The sequence below is a fragment of the Schistocerca serialis genome, chromosome 4, assembly GCF_023864345.2.
Source record: "Schistocerca serialis cubense isolate TAMUIC-IGC-003099 chromosome 4, iqSchSeri2.2, whole genome shotgun sequence".
In the NCBI taxonomy this organism is placed as follows: domain Eukaryota; kingdom Metazoa; phylum Arthropoda; class Insecta; order Orthoptera; family Acrididae; genus Schistocerca; species Schistocerca serialis.
In genome coordinates, this window is record NC_064641.1 from 269,948,767 (window position 1) to 269,966,469 (window position 17,703).

The window sequence follows — 17,703 nt, forward strand, 5'->3', positions numbered from 1 at the left end:
GAATCCAAATTACGGGAGACAGGTGATTCAAGATGGTCCCACAGTTTGTGCACCCAGTTTTCCATAGCAAAACAGTAGACTCAGTATTGTCATCCAGCCTCATCTCACAGGGCTTAAAAATGATGCATGCTAGATATATGTTAACACTTACCTTAGGAGCTTGAATTAATTTTTATAGGTATTTTTAGAGAATTGTCAAGAGCTTAAATTTTAAATTCATGTTTTTTTTATTAAAATATTTTTTGTTAAAAGGCAGCTTTCCATTTAGTTTTCATTCAAAATCATTCTGGTCTAGTTGTACAAATGTGATGAGTTGGCACTTATTAAATTAGTGCGGTACTATGAGTTCAGTTCTGAAGGCTGAGATCTGACACATTTCCATAACAAGCTGCTAAACATTTATGGGGTGAAATGTATTGCGGTTCATATGCACAATATGATAGGCAAACACAGAAACTGTGATAGTGTCATAACCAGAGTTCGTATTGCTTGTATTGCAGGTGTGATGCAAGCAACCAGTTCCATAAAGCTGGATAAAAAGTATAGTCCAAGTTTCCGAGAGGACCAACGACCAACGAAGAGGAAGAGAGATGATGTGTTAAAGTGAGTGATCACGTAAATGTAATAAGTATTATGATTAGTGTTGAAAGGCATATTTATGTACTCCATCAGTTACTGTATAAAGACAGTGACACATCTCCTTAATTTTTGATATTTTGTTTGTTCCCCTTTTTATGTACTGTATAGTTAGAGTGAATCTTTTCGGAATCTGCACTGTTCTTTAGATGTCTTATCTTTGGTTCTGTTCATTTCAATACTCCTGCTGTAATTGCATCTTTACTAATTGTTGTGTTGTTTTTGAGTGTTTGTGCTTTCATAATTTTCTGCCTCTGTCTGTGGGAAATCTTTTTCAGTATTTTCTGGCATTGTTGAAAAGTCTAGGGCTGTAAGGGTGATGAGGTAGCAGATCCCAAATCGTTTCATCTAAAATTTCCAGGATCTGTTGCAGCTTTTGAGGTTGACCATTATCTAGAAGAAGCGTCACATGTTTCCTCTGCCAACTCTGGCAGTTCCACTTCAGTGTTGCTTGAGTTTGTTTTTACTCATGTCTGAGTAGTGCAGACTATGACACTGCATTGCTCCTCCAAAAAGTCAAAGAAAACTGTACCATGGGAAGTCCAAAAAATTGTTAACAGAACCTTATCAGCTAATGGTTGCATTTTGAATTTCTTATGGAAAGTTGATTTAGGGTGCTTCCAATGCGCGCTTTGACCCTTTGTAGCTGGCTCAACATGATGTAGTCGGGTTTCATAATAAGTAAGAATACTGTCCACAAATGCACCATCTTTGTTATTGAAATGATTTTTGAGCTTGGTGCACATGCAAGATCTCTGCTCTTTGTGATGGAAGTGCACCTTGCACATGCCATAGAGTGATTCAATTTGGGATGAGTTGTGCCAACATTTAATCAACATTTTTTAGCAATTTATTGAACTTTAAGTTGTAATGATGAAGGTGTTTTTTTTTTTTTTTTTTTTTTTTTTTTTTTTTTTTTTTTTTTTTTTTTTTTTTTTTTTTTGCATAACATCCTTTTTGAAACTTGTTTGGTACGTGCTGATTTATGTGACTTTAGATTATATTCTGTCATTTTTTATGGGGTATCTCGTATGCAACTGAAGAAAGTTACGTTTCTGTGCAGCTATTAACATTTCTTTTGTCTCCTTTTCTGTTGAACAGTTGAATGACTGCATATCTCCCAAAATGTGGGAACCTTTTTGTGTACTAAATCTGTTAGAATCTCTCTTGCTGTACTACATTTGAATCAGCATTAGTGGATCCTTGATGGGTGCAAAGGGCTGGGTACGGCAGCTTCGCGTGCCTGCCTCAACCAGTCATGTAATGTGATTTTGTAAATGTCTGTATGGCAATGTCTCAGTGTTGTCACATCTCTATACAACCTGGGCACGATGTTATTGCATTGGCCTCACATCACCGTCACTGGAAAAATGCCATGACGTTACAGTAAACTAGTGCAGTAGTGACTAAGGAAAACACATCACACTGTGAATGATATCAGACAGCTGTGCATATACTATCAAGTGTTTCAATGTGTCCTCATGAAATATCATAATAAAAACTCACAATAAACTGACTGAGGTGCCCTCCCTCTAGATGCAATAATGTTGTGGTCAGCTAATACTGTTTTCACCTGCAGCCATTTGTACTTCATGGTTCAAAGCTGGCAACATTGTTGCAAGCTGTGGGATCTTCTTACACCATCTCGACTATAGCGCTTTGGACAATCACATTTAAGAAACTCAATTGAATTCTCACATGTTTTGTTATATTTGAGCCCTATTATTATTATTTAGTTTTAGTAACACATTTTTGCTGAATGCATTGGCATATAATTATCACAAAAATTATAATAAAATGTAGCTAATGTATTTTCTTATAGGAACTGTACGTAGTCCATAGCATGCTTTAGTTGCATGGATACATCAGGGATGGCTATGATAAGGGTTCTGACTTTCAGCAGAATGTACTTGTATTAATATTTATAAAACAAATTAAAACTTTGCCTAAGCCACTAGGTTCTGTAGTTTAGTAAATGCTAGCTTCTGTAAGTTCATAAATGCCAGTATTTTGTGTACTTCATAACTGATGCTTTTTCAGGATGAAGGTACAGCGAAATAGTAGTCCTGATGAGGCAGTTAAATTAGATAGCTGTAAACAGTGCTTTCTGTTGCTGGAAAATATAACTTCTCAGTTTGTACATCCATGTGTTCTGGACCTAAAAATGGGCACCAGGCAACATGGGGATGATGCATCAGCTGAAAAACGTAGCAAGCAGATGGCTAAATGTGCTGCAAGTACCTCTGCATCACTTGGAGTTCGCCTTTGCGGTATGCAGGTAAGGAGCAAATCTCAATCACAAATGGATAATGGACAATTGACAGTTATCCGTCCATTATACTGCTTGTTTATCAGTGTGTCAGTTAACAATTTAATCACTTACTGCTGCTAACAGTTTAGTGCAATTGATAAGTAGTTCATTCTTTATTTCCTTTTTTGTGTAAAATCTGTGACGAATCATTTTTTACACTGACATGACAAATGCCCAAAGCAGGTACTGAATTTAATACAGTGGCATAGCAAAGGTTGTAAGATTATGAAGAAAAATTGAGCCTATTTTTATTTAACACTTGTCTTTGTCTTTCTGAACTGTCCATCCTTTGAATGCTTTCTTCAGGATACTTGTAAAATTCTGTTTGGATATTACTTACTCTGCGAGCAGCTTCATTATCTGATAGTAATATTCCATAATTTTGAGAATATGTGAAAAACCTTGAGACTGAGTACCATCATCTGACCATGTTAAGACAGTCTGCAGCCAATCTGTTACACAGTAGAACACCAATGGTTGTAAAGAACAATCCCCAACCTGCAGAGGACCTTTTTGAGGCCAAAATAAATGACCTACTGAGCCCGCACTATAATTCATTTGCTCGTTAGTGGTTCACTATTGCTGTTGTAACATACTTGGCCAAACTGCACTCTTTCTGTTCACTGAAGGTTCATAGATACAGTGTTGCCTGCTGTTCTTAGATTTGTTGGGGGGACATCAATGAGCCTACAGCTTTCATAACATGTGAAATGTAGAAACCATATAACTGTCTCTTAGAATACATGCAAAATAATTTTTGTATTAAATTAGGATTCTGTATTGGCCACTGTGGTTTGTTGATGGCTTTGGGCCAGCCTTGCAGATGTTCCAGGCTGTTCACAGTAAATAGTAATGTTACTTCATCCATGCTGGATCTTCTTGAACTATGCAGCATTAAGTATTGTGGCTAGTTGCATACTTTACCAGCAGTAAATAGTAATGTTTCCAGTGATGTTCATGGCACACAAGTGATATCGTGTCTTGACACTGTTGGGTACCCGCACAAGTTAAAGTTCACATGTTCCCAACACCTAGCTTCCACTATCACTTCCATAAAATTGCCAGTGTACCATGTGTGTATATACTGTCTTCAGTCACTTTGAATAATACTGCTGAAAACAGCTGGATATTCTTAAGTCAGCCACAATGTCATATGCTTTCTAGTAATCTGGGGTCAATATATTACAAATATCACCCTCAAAATGTTGTGTTATTGTCTGTACAGCGAGCATTTATTTTTGCTTTTATGATCTTTGTACTGTGCATTGTTAATTTCCAACAATGATTTGTTTTTCAACTAGTTCTCAAGATACCTTTTCTCATACTTCACAATTTCAGATAATACCAGCTAATAATAAGACAAACGTTTCATGTCTGAACTAAATGCCTTCTGTCTTATTTATTCACAATTCCACTGAGCAACCTCAGCTTCTTAATATTGGTGTTGTCATTATTTTATTTTAAATTCTATGGTACATTCTCTCCATTTCTTCTTTCCCACCAAGCATTATGGATTTAACTATTATGAGTTTCATATCTTCTTAGTTCATGATAAAGTTCATTTCTTCAAAGTTCACAAATATTTTATATAAAAAAAAAGGAAAGAAAATTTCATATAGTTGTGACTTCAATGAGAAAAACAGTCAAAGTTGGCTCAGTGGAATTTGCCTGAGTATTGTATAACAAGCCTGTTGAAACCAGTTTACAGCTCATCTTGTTCTACACCTTTCATACCTCCATACCTCTATGCTTCATAAATCACCCTTCGGCAGCCTGTTCCAACACAAAACACTACCCCCAAAAGATGGGAGGTTGGAGAGGGGTGGGCAAAGGGGGAGGGGGGGCTCTAGGGTGCCCCTGCATGTCCATAGACAAGTACAGGCATACCTACTGCACACATTCTGGGAATGCATGGAGCCTATTGGCTCGACAGTGCCATCCAGCTGTGTAGGCTACTTTTGTGGCTGCCAGTATGTCAGCTGTTTGCCCACCTGTGCCTGGAGGTACCTGGCTACCTGGGAGGTAGGCTTTGAAACTTGACAGCCTTGTTATGGTTTGTGGTTTAGGACACTTTGGATGCCAATAATTATTTCCATCACTCCCCCTCCTCCTCCTCCTCCTCCTCCTCCTCCTCTGTGGGAAGTGACTGCTGGTGAGACTCCATATGATCTCGAATTTCTCTGATTTTTTTCCATCATGGTAATTTTCCGAGATGTCTGTGGCATGAAGTAACATGTTGCCTGACTCCTCTTGAAAGATACACTTGTGGGATTTCAACAGTAAACCTATATTGTAGTATCTGCCACTGCAATTTGATGAACACAATCACACTTAATTGAACAAGTCAGTCATGAAAGCTGCCTTGTTTTGGATCTTCTATATCTTCTCTGTTAACCATAACAGGGAAGCTTTCAGTCTGATAACCAATACTGAAGAATCGGTCAAACAAGTGATTTGTGAGCTGCTACTTGTACAGATAAGGCATATTTTCTTAGGATTCATAACATTGTTTCCTTGGCATTCATAAAATGAATTGGAGTCTGGCATCTGTTTATCTGAAATTTAGTTTGTTCAGTCATTCCACTTTAGGTTGGTCCATTTTCCAAACTCCTACATATTTTACAGTTGTTATTGCTTCCAGTTATTACCTCTTATGTAATCAAACAAACTGGTCTTTTTGCCTATTTACATTAAATATGTTAACTTCATTAATGTTGAGGGCCAATTGCTGGTCAGTGTATGAGGTGTCAGTCCTGTGCAAGCTGTCTTGTTATTAGCTGTAGTCATGGTGTATACAACCCTGGACAACCGGAAGATCTGGGAAAAACCTGTCTAGTATTGCCCCTGTTCAGAAATATTGTAAATCTGGGGCTAATGTACAGAGCAATCTGTGTTGTAGTGAGGAGGTGTGTAGTCTCCATATAACACAGGTTTACATTTAGTGATTTTGCTGTTTCCTCTTAGTTTACTGCTCTCACATCAATTAAAAAAAGAACGGAGTGGCTGGGAGCTATCAAGTTAATTAAAATACAGTCACATATAAATCTCGATTTCAGTCCTTCGGAAAGTAACATGCGGTGTTTTGTGGAATTTGAATTTCAACTTTAGTAATACGAAAATATGCAGCGTACATGTTACTGCACATCAAAGATCTTGACAAAATGCATGTTTCCCCCCTGAGTTCTGTTTTCTAAATTTCTGGGAAATTCTACACCAGTGTATAAAACCATAACCATTCAAAGGATTGATAAGCTTTACAGTTCCAGTGGAAAGTATACTTAACATCGGGAAAGTGTATTTCCACTCAGGAGGAAATGTATTTTTAACCAGTAAATCCAGGAAAAATCTGGGAATTTTTTTTTCCTTGGCCGCGTATACAGCCTGTATAGTTTTCTGGTGCTGCAATTTCCCTATATATCACAAACTCATTAAGCTTCGGATGTTACAGCCCAGATCATTTATATAACACTCATTTGGGATACTCCTACTTCTACATCTGACAGCTTCACCCCTTTAAGAACCTAGGAAATACTGAATCCAGTCAGATTACTGGTCCAGATATGATTTCTCTTGTTAGTAATAATAAATTAGCATTATGTTACTGTACTGTGTTATAGTATTTAATTCTATACCTGAACAGTCTCTCACTGCAACACCACTGACACAGTAAAATTTATTTTGTCCTTCCTTATGCCTTCTTGTGGGTTTGATGTATGATCAAATCAGTGTAGGTCTCCATATTGAAAGTACTTACTTTTACTTAGTTCCTACAGTGCCAGGCAGCATATTGGATAACAGGTTTCCTCCAGCAAATTCAATCAGCTGCCAGGTTTTCAACTTCTTCCCCTTGCATTGAACTCCCTTTGCAAAAGTTTGTTTCCAGGTGTTACGCGGTCTTCCTCCTCTTCTGTATCCATCCATTGGTTTCCACAAAAGTGCTGATTTGAAGTTTCTTACCTCTCTCATGTATATAACATATACCGGAAGCTGCAGTCTTCTTTCAGCAACGATTTTACAGAGACTGTGTAGATCACTTCTTCTCAGCATTTCGTCATTTCAAACATGGTCGTTATAGCTGTCGTTCAAAATTTGCTTTGAAAGCATAGAGCTTGTGTGCTGATTTTTTGCCGTTGTTTTCCAGATTTCACATGCCTATTGGTAAGTTGATAGAGGAGTATGGCAGAAGCTTTGTGGACATACTTACGTAGTCTAATCATCATATGAATCACATTCATTGGAAGACTGCAGAACATTTCCCATTCTGCTGGTGTTGTCTGCATCTAACTCTCTGTTATTACAGATAAGGCTGTCGAGATATGAAAATTGGTCGATATCTTGTGGTACCTCTTGTTGCACTATAATTTGAGTAGATAAATTTCCACTTTAAATGAACATTGTCTACATTTTATCAATATTTACTTTTAACCCCAGAGAGCTGGCCATTTCATCCAGCTTGGTTGACTTTAGTTGCAAATTTTGTGGTGTTTCTGCTCGAAGAATAATGTCATCAGCAAAATCTGGATCTATGAGCTTAGATTGCTCATTCAAACACATTTCCTTGTTGGAGTTGCCCACAGCTCTTCTCATTATGAAATCTATCACTAAAATGAAAAGAAATGGTGACAAATTGTATGCCTGTCAGAATACTAAATAAAGTGGTGTTTCCATCTTTTGTTCATGTACAGCAACTGTAATCTAGGTACAGGCTTCTGAAAACATCAGTGAGATGATCAGGAACTCCATGAAGGCTTACAACGTTCCACACTGATTATTGGGGTATATTGTCCAACGTTTTCTTAAAATCAGTGAAGTTTAGGTTCAGTGAGCAATTGAATACTGTAAACTGTTCTTTTACATTTTGTAGAATAAATATTTGCTTGGTGCGTGATCTCCTAGTTTGAGAGCCAGCCCATTCTTCTCATAGTTGACAATTCTGCTGCTGTTTATATCCTTTTTAGAAGAATGAGGCAAAAGATTTTGCCTGGAACCAAGAGAAATGTGACACCTCTCCAATTTGTACATTCAGTTAGGTTTCCTCCAGACATCTGCAACATGCCTTGTATGTCAGCAGGTATTGCACAGTTTAGTAAGGTGCTGAGTAAAACCCACACTTCCATATTTCAGATTTTCAACTGAAATTTCATCCATACTATCAGCTCTATTGTTTTTAGGTGTTGCGACTGCTGCACATACGTCTGCTTTTGCGATATCATCTGTTTTTACCATCAGCTCTTACATTTTTGGCTAATTTTTGAAGTTCCAAGTATTAGATGGATTGGGATGGTTTAAGGTTTCTTTCAAGTACTCGTTGGGCAGCCCGTTCATCTTTTATAAGTAGAAGATTGCCATTTTTATCATTTATGGGCCATTTGAAGAACTGTGGGCTCCAGTATGTTCTTGAGAGTACGCTATAATGTCCTGGTGTTATTTTGAGAGGGGGCATTTTGTGCCTCTCTATCGTTCTGTTTGAACCATTCTTTTTTGTCAGCTCTACAACTGCTTTTGACTTGATGGTCTAGTTCAGCCTATTTTCATCTAGCTATTTGAAGTCTTCTTAGTCTTCAGCTTTTCCACACTGTTGCTTTAACATCTTTCTTTTGGCTATCAGATGCCAAGTGCCCTGAATCCAACACTCTTTTTTGTGTTTCTCTCCAGCATCCAGTTATTAGCAACCCTTCCATTTAAATTTTTTACCACTACAGAAAAGACAAGAAGAAAAATTGAAAGTACTAATCTTGTAAAATTTATCCTCAGAGCAATTTAACTGAGATAAGCTAATTTCAATCATCATAACATATTGCCTCATTTTTTTTAGGTTTACCAGGCTGATGCAGATCAGTACATTAAACGTGACAAATACTGGGGGCGTGAGCTTGATGAAGAAGGCTTCAAAGGTGCCCTATACCGCTTCTTCCATAATGGGTTCCATTTGCGAGTTGGCGTGATACGCAGGGTATTGACAAGGCTTGCAGAATTAAGGCGAGCCATTGAGCAACAAACCAGCTTCCGTTTCTACTCATGGTAAGCAGTATAACTGAGTACTTTTGTAGAAAATTAACTATGAAGAAAGGTAAATATTTTTACATTTACTGATTTCATAAAATATTGCTGCCTTAATGCGGTATAAATATTTCTATAAGTATTTAAAGTGATTGATTTATGTTTTGCTTTGAATTGGTGTACAAAATATAAGACTGCATGAAGAAGTTAATATTTAAATGACAAAAAATTATACATAGTAATTATAAGAGGGGGAGAGGGCAGTATTCAGAGAAGGGCAAAACAGTTTACCACAGATGTCATGGAAATTCTGAAAAACTGGAGTTGGCAGAAGCTTGAAGATGGAAGCCAGTTACCCCACAAAAGCCACCTTACTGAGTTTCAAGAACCAGTATTCTCTAAAGAATCTAGAAATGTGCTTCAGGCTCCTTCATATCACTCCCATAGAGTCTGTGAAGATAAGATTAGGCTACACAATTACAGTGCTCAAAGAGGCATGAAAGGTGTTGTTTATCCTGCACTCTATATGCTGCTGGAACAGGAAAGAAAGCCCTAACATGTGGTACCATGCTACCCTCTGCCATGCACTTCAGTAGATTACAGACTATGTATGTAGATTTGTTAGTGCAATTTTTGTCAGGTTTTTTTAGTCTAATGTCTAAGCTTGAGAAGAAAAACCTAATGTTTAAGACACATAAAACAGTGTGTAAATTTGAAATGATGTTGAAGTTTGTACTCAGTGCAGGAAGCAAATTTGTTAAATTCACCTTAAATATGTAGGACTCAATAATACATACATTTATAGAATATGTGTTGCTAGTTTCTATAGTGTGTGCTTTTTGTTCCATGAAATTTTGGGTGAAATGCCGGATGTCATTAACTTTTTTTGTGGCAGAAGTTACTGACATATGACAGTTTGCACAGAGTTTCAGAGAACCATTTATACACCAGGAAAGTTTTAGATGTGTTCTTTTGCTTTGATGAAGAATGAATTTTAAATCATTTGATTGACAAACACAGAATCGTGACAAATTCCATTTTGTGTAGGCCTAACCAAGTTTACTCATATTGACAATTTTGTCAGACTTAAATTATATTCAACAAGTGTGGACAATTCAGATCTATCTACAATATAGCAACTTCACACGCAGTTTTGATGATCTAATAAATTAAGGTCATCACTCCATTCTATTATTTGTTAGAAATGGAGATATTTGTAAAAGCGATGGATCAAATCAACTGCACCTATAAAGAAAAGGGAATACCAGTATGAAATCACAACTCAAGGAAAATTGAAAAATTCAGTTGTACTGTTGGTTATTTTCTCCTTGTACATACAAGCTACACGAGGAATGTATTTTGCTGTCTTATTGTTTACTAGTTACATTCATTTGGCACAGATGTGCTAAGTGCAAGGCTTTTTCCCATTGTTATATAAGGAGCATTCAAAAAGAAATGAGCTGGAGGCATAATTACAGAAACTAGTACCTGTACGTTAGAAGTATTGACCCTGGCTGTTGAGACACTTGTCCCACTTTGACACAAGGTGGTGAATGGCTGTCTCATAAAATTCCCGGGGCTGCGATGTTAACCAGTTCTGCATGTGCAGCTGGACGTTGTCATCTGAGGTGAATTGTTTGCCCCTCAGAGCCTTTTTAAGGGGACCAAAAATGGCATAATCACAGGGAGAGATGTCCGGACTGTATGGAGGGTGGCCGAGAACCTCCCATTTGAATTTCTGCAAGAGTGCTGCAACTGTGTTGGCTATATGAGGCTTTGCATTTTCGTGGAGCAGAATGACCCCATGGGTGAAATTACCTAGTCGTTTTGATTTGATCGCTTGGCAAAGGGTGGACAAGGTTTACGAGTAATGCTGGGCATTCACTGTCGTCCCATGCTGCAGGAAGTGAATCAGAAGGGGGCCATCTTAGTCAAAGAACAACGTCAGCATAGTCTGCAACTGGCAGTGTCGGACGATTGATGCATGCTGCTGCTAGCTGTGTATAGTCACGTGACGTGCACGCGTGCCCTCTAGCGATGTACTGTGAACTTCAATGCTCTGGTCAGAACCGCACCTCGTTACACATGCCACGATATTACTCTCCTGGCACCGGTTTGCACATTCCAGACTCGGCTCGTTTCTTTTTGAACGGCCCTTATATAAGTGGACAGCAGTTGCAAAGATTATGGAGTGTAAAGGAAGGAGGTGAAAAGACATTAAGGTAACCAGAAAGATTTGTTGGCCACAACAGTTGATAAGTGTGAATTTGTGTGTGATTTGTGTTGTCAGTAATACAAAATACACTTCATAGATTTCTGTCTTTCTTTTGCTGTTGAACATATTATCAGGGCTACCTGTGCTTTTAATATACTTTTGTAGTCTGGTGCATTCCCATTCTATTTCCCCTGACACAAACTTCAATCTCATCTATTCAAATAAGCAAGGATGCCGTAAACCTCTCTGCAATATCTTTAAATTGGAAATGTAATGGAGCGTATGACATTCTTATAAATGGAAACAATGTCAAAGTTATTGGAGAAAAACTATTTTCAATATGTAGTAATACCAAATTCATAGTACTTGCTGTTCCCTATTGGAATGACAGATCTAAAATCAACCAAGCAATTTATGGGCTAAACAGTATAATAATGAATGCAGAAGGTGTATACTCCAATGTGAGTGCCATAAAATGCTCTATTGCACTGAAAACACTACACAGAGCATGGCTTTCATTTCATTTAAGTTCTGTATGTTCTTGAAAATATTTTAGGACAATAAATGATGAGACCTCTAAAAATTTCAGCTACAGCCTGCAAGAGAGGCACTGGAGTCCAGTTTCCCACGAAACAGATGATATGTATATGTTTTTAAATGAATCCATGTATCTTTTTGAACTACCTTTCTCAAAATAATTAAAAAGTCATATAGAAGCTGACAATAAATCATGGCTAACTACAGGAAACAAAATAAAAGGCATTTGGAATATGATATAATGGGAAATGCTGAAAAACAGGGAACTGTAAAGACTCTGTGTGGACAAAGCAGTGGTTCTTCTACTGAAAGCTAGTAGCAACCTCCTATTGCAGTGAATGAGATGAAAGAATAATTAAGTCAATAAAAAATAAAAATTCTGTTGGTGTGAACAATATTTCTAATAAGATACTGAAATGTTGTTATAAATGTGCAAGACGAGTTATATGCAACATATTCAATACATCTCTGTAAGAAGGATTTGTTCCCGATGGACTAAAACGGGCTGTAGTGACACACCTTCTTAAGAAAGGCGATAAAAGAAATGTCACAGACTGTCGCCCAACCTACTTTTTAACTATATTTTCAAAAATTCTTGGAAATTCATCCACTGAATGATTGCCAAAAAAAAAAAAAAAGAAAAGTTCACAGCACAAAAAACAGCCATTATAATGAGTGATGTCCACCATATGCACTCTTTCAAGTATCTTTTTTGAAAGATGATGATCCTCTCTTCTTCTTTCTTTCATGTTTAGTAGTCTTTTTGTTGTGCCTGTCTGCAACTCAACAATTTCTCTATATGGTGAGTAGCAGTTTATCCTTTTCATAATTTTGTCCTTATTCTATCTGTAACAACTTTTATCTGTACAAAGACAACAGCAGATATCATTGCTACAACACAAGAACAAAAATAGTCAACACATTGAATTAAAAAGTCCTAATCCACTTCAAAAAGGAGTTTAATAGTTCAACATTAAGCTGTTTAATACACTCGCAGTGTGGATTGTATTTCTTCGTAAGCAATTGCCCAGATTCAAAAAAGTTCTCAAAGAGTACCTAATCGAGAAATCATTTCAACAATTGATGAATTTCTAAGACAAAATTAATATCACTACTAAAGATAATTGTTCTGGAACTGGTTTTGGTTGACTTTATCAGGATATCTAATTTAAACAAGACTGAAAAAATCAATGTTTGAAAATAAAAAAAATCGACTCGCCAAGTGGAGGCAGAACACATACATAAAAGAAGGTTGTAATTATGCAAGCTTTTGGGGCCAGTGACTCCTCCTTCCGACAGAAAGGTTGAAGGGGAAGGAAGAGGGTTGAAGGAAAAGGATAGGAGAGGTTTAAGAAAAGGGTAGATTTTGGAAAAGTCACCAGAACTGAGGGTCAGAATGAGAGGAAGTCTCCCCTGACCCACAGTTCAGGGTGACTTTTCGAAAATCTACCCCTTTTCCTTTTGTCCTTTCCTTTAAATGCTCTTCCTCCTCTTAAACCCTTCTGCCGGAAGTAGGCGCCACTGGCTCTGAAAGCTTGCATAAATAAACCTTCTTTTATGTGTGTTTCCTCCTGCTGCCACTTGGTGAGTAGATTTTTTGATCTATCCAATTACATTATATTAAATGACTGTAATGCACCACTTCTACATCTACCTCATACTCCGCAAGCCACCTAATGGTGTGTGGCGGAGGGTACCACTATCTGATCTCTCCAACCCTGTTCCACTCACAAATAGTGTGTGGGAAGAATGATTGTCAGTAAGCCCCTGTATTGGTTCTAATGTCTCTAATTTTCTCTTCATGGTCAATACACGAGATGTATGTGGGAATATGTTGTTTGACTCCTCCTGAAAAGTTCTGTCATGGAATTTCAGTAGTAAATCTCTCCGTGATGCACAACGTCTCTCTTGTAATGTCTGCCAGTGGAGTTTATTCAGCATTTCTATAATGCTCTCTCGCCAGCTAAACCATCCCGTGACAAAACACGCCACTCTTTATTGGATCTTCTCTATCTCCTCTATCAGCCCTACCTGATAGGGATCCCAGATAGATGAACAGTACTCAAGAATCAGGTTAACAAGTGCCTTATAAGCCACTTCTTTCGTAGATGAGTTACATTTCCTTAAGATTCTTCTTATGAATCTGAATCTGGAGTCTACTTTCCCACTATCTGTTTTATATGGTTATTCCACTTAAGGCTGCTCGGGATAGTTATGCCTAGATATTTTACAGCAGATGCTGTCTCCAGCTGTTTGTCATCAATAGTGTAGCTGTACAGTAATGGAGTTCTTTTCCTATGTATGCGCAATATGTCACATTTATTTACATTCGGGGTCAACTGCCAGAGTCTGCACCATTCATCAATTATCTGCAGATCATTCTGCAAATTCTTACTATCTTCTTGCGTTGCTACTTTGGTATACAGAACTGCATCATCTGCAAATAACCTTAAAGAGCATCCAACGCTTTCTACTAGATCATTTATATATATATTGTGAACAGCAACAGTCCTATCACACTTCACTGTGGTACTCCAGATATTACCTTTACATTTTCATTTTAGTTCTGTTAAGAGCAACATGTTGAGTTCTATCTGCAAGAAAGTCTTGAATCCAATTGCAGGTCTGCTCTGATATTCCATAAGCTCGTATTTTTTTCATTAAACAGCAATGCGGTATGGTGTCAAATGCCTTACTGAAATCAAGGAACACAGCGTCAACCGGAGTGCTGTTGTCCACTGCACTGTGGATCTCCTAGAGGAACAGAGTAAGTTGAGTTTTGCAGGATCTCTGTTTGTGGAATCCATGTTGATTTTTATAGAGGAGCTGTTCATTTTCCAAGAACGTCATAATTCTTGAGCGTAAAACATGTTCCATAATTCTACAACAGATTGATGCCAACGATATAGGTCTATAAATGTGTGGATCTGTCCTAAGGCCTTTCTTAAAAATGGGAATTTCCTGCGCTTTTCTCCACTCATTAGGTACCTTTGCTTAAGCGACCTATGATATATTACTGCTAGAAGGGGAGCAAGTTCTTTCGCATAATCTTAGAATCTTATAGGTATCCCATCTGGTCCTGAAGCCTTTCCACTACTAAGCGATTGTAGCTGCTTTTCAATTCTGCAATTGGTTATCTCAATATCTGCCATTTCAACATTCACATGATGATTGAAAGGAGGGATAGTGTTACGATCTTCTGCAGTGAAACAAATTCAGAAGACCGAATTCAGTATTTCAGCCTTCTCTCTGTTATCTTCGATTTCTGTGCCGGTATGATCACTGAGAGAATGAGTAGATGATTTTGAGCCACTTACTGATTTTACATATGACCAAAATCTCTTAGGGTTTTTACTCAGGTCGGTTAACAACGTCTTACTTTCGAAATCATTGAACGTTTCTCTCATTGCTCTCCTTATGCTCAGTTTTGCTTCATTCAGCTTTTGTTGGTCATCTAGGTTTTTACTTCTCTTGAATCTGAGATTAAGTGCTCTTTGTTTATGTAGCATTTTTCTGACACAGCTATTAAACCATGGTGGATCTTTCCCATCCCTTAAAACCTTACTCAGAACATACTTGTCTAGGGCATATTGAACAATGCGTTTGAATTTTTTCCATTTGTTCTCCACATCTTCGTCCTCATCACAGAATATTTGATGCTGACTGCTGAGATGTTCTGAAATTTGTATCCTGTTGTGCTTGCTGAGCAAATATATCTTCCTACCTTTCCTAACATTCCTTGTATGATCCGTCATCATAGATGCTGTCACAGCCTTATAATCACTGATACCTTCCTCTTTGTTAACTGATTCGATAAGTTCAGGTCTGTTTGTTGCCAGGAGGTCTAAGATGTTACCCTCACTAGTTGGTTCTCTATCTGCTCAAGGTAATTTTCAGACAAAACATCCAGAACAATGCCACACGATTCACTGTCTCTGGCACGAGTTTTGATGGCATAACACTCCCAATCTATACCTGGCAAGTTGAAGTAACGCCCTATTATAATGGCATGATCAGGAAAATTACTAACGATATTCTACAAGCTCTGTCTGAAATGCTCTACAACTACAGGTCGTGACCCAGGTGGTCTATAAAAGCCACTGATCACCATTTTTACTTCTTTGATACTCAGTTTCACCCAGATTAATTCACATTCAGAATCTGTGATAACCTCACTAGATTTTATCGAATTTTGTACTGCCATAAACACACCACCACTATTGATGACTAACCTATCCTTACGATAAATATTCCAGTCTGAACTTTGGATTTCATTTTCATTGACATCTGGCTTCAACCAGCTTTCTGTTCTCAATACTATCTGTGCATTATAACCTTCAATAAGTAGTACTAATTCTGTCACCTTTAGCCACTTCCTGCGTGTAGTGCATGCCTGACCTATTAAGGGGAACCGTACAATTCTGCACCCAATAGGGGAGGTCAAGAAATTCGCATCTGATACCGTTGCAGAGCCGTCTGAGCCTCTGGTTTAGACCTTCCACTCTGCTCCAAACCAGAGGACCGCGATCAACCCTGGGTACAATGCTACAAATAGACAGCTTAACGTGCACCCCGCATGCGTTGCCAGTTGCCTTCACCAAATCAGCCAGCCGCTGAAAGGAGCCGACCATGGCCTCAGAACCCAAGCAGCAGGTGTCATTCGTGCAGACATGTGCCACTACATGCAGGCACTTGCAACCAGTGCGCTCGATAGTCACCAGCAGGGTTCCTCCACATCACAGATGGTATCTCCCGACGAACATACCGAATGCACTCTGGAATTCTTTCTCGCCTTCCCTGCTATATCCCTGAGGGGCTCCATCACCCGCCTAACATTGGAGCTCCCAATGACTAGCATACCCGCCCTCTGTAATTGTCCGGACTGGGCAGGAAAATCGACTGCTGGCCCAACTGGAGAGGCATCCCGTGCTGGCTGAGAGTTATGATCAACACTGGGAAGCACCTTGTACCTGTTGCTATAATGTAAGGAGCCAGCCGCATGGCCTGCTCCCTCTTTCGCCTTCCACCCAATGACACATGAACCCACCATTGTCTGCCACCCACTCTGGAGCGAGGACGGACCGGTCAGATGTTGCGTATCAGAAGCTGAAGTGATGTCTAGGCCACCAGGGGATTCCAGAGACACCAAAGGTGTTGCAGGTCTCATTGCTGGTGCCCTTATGTCACAACTTTGAGCATTTGCTAGAAGCTTGTCGACAGTAGCTAACGCAGCTTCCAGCTGTTTATGGACAGCAACCAACTCTCCTTGTGTCCGCTCGCAACAAGCACAGTCCCTAGCCGTATCGTACTGTGTATAAAATAGATATAAGGTCTCATATGGCTCTACTTAGTTTGAAAATATACCAAAGGAGAATTAAGAAACACTAAAAGTTGGTGTACAGATTTCTCACTGAACTCTGAGACCGCAACCTATTAAACAGAAATAAATTTCTCTGCACGGAAAATCTACAATAGGAAACCACCCTACACAAGGGTATTCACAAGAGTTACGCAAAAAACAAAAACTACAATTAATTTTCTAACCACTAGTCTACACAGTAAAATACGCACATACAGTTCACTTCTTTGCAGAAGCACATGAACAAGAAACAAAGAGTAAATTAATTTACAGCTTATCACACAAGTGCTTCTGCTGTGCATCCTCTCGGCTCAGTGGCTGCCGCTACACTAAATAATTAGTAAACTGCAATATCTGTATAATATTTTTTATCTCTTTTTGTCACTGCTAACCCTGAAACTCATTTGGAACTTGTTTTAATTAATTTTGTGTCAGAAATTCTGTTTTACACTGGATTGTTTTTCACCGTTAGAGAACAGTGGAACCTACAACAATGTCTGCTTCATATTTCTCATATTTTCATCATCTTAAATATATGATAAATATATCTAAAACAAAGATGCTGTAAATTACCAAATGAAAGTGTTGGTATGTTGATAGAGACAATAAACACACAAACACACACAAATTTCAAGCTTTTGCAAC

The 17,703-nt window shown here is 38.3% G+C and overlaps 1 protein-coding gene across 3 annotated transcripts in view; it reads left to right on the top strand.

The window, feature by feature from the left end:
- LOC126473811 (inositol hexakisphosphate kinase 2-like) overlaps nucleotides 1–17,703 on the top strand; it is a 98,623-nt gene that overhangs the window by 68,933 nt on the left and 11,987 nt on the right. For all 3 annotated transcript variants that reach the window (XM_050101116.1, XM_050101117.1, XM_050101115.1), the window contains exons 4-6: nucleotides 501–603; nucleotides 2,677–2,914; nucleotides 8,763–8,968. In XM_050101116.1, the coding sequence (XP_049957073.1) occupies nucleotides 501–603; nucleotides 2,677–2,914; nucleotides 8,763–8,968 (547 nt within the window). The remainder of the gene's footprint in view (nucleotides 1–500; nucleotides 604–2,676; nucleotides 2,915–8,762; nucleotides 8,969–17,703) is intronic.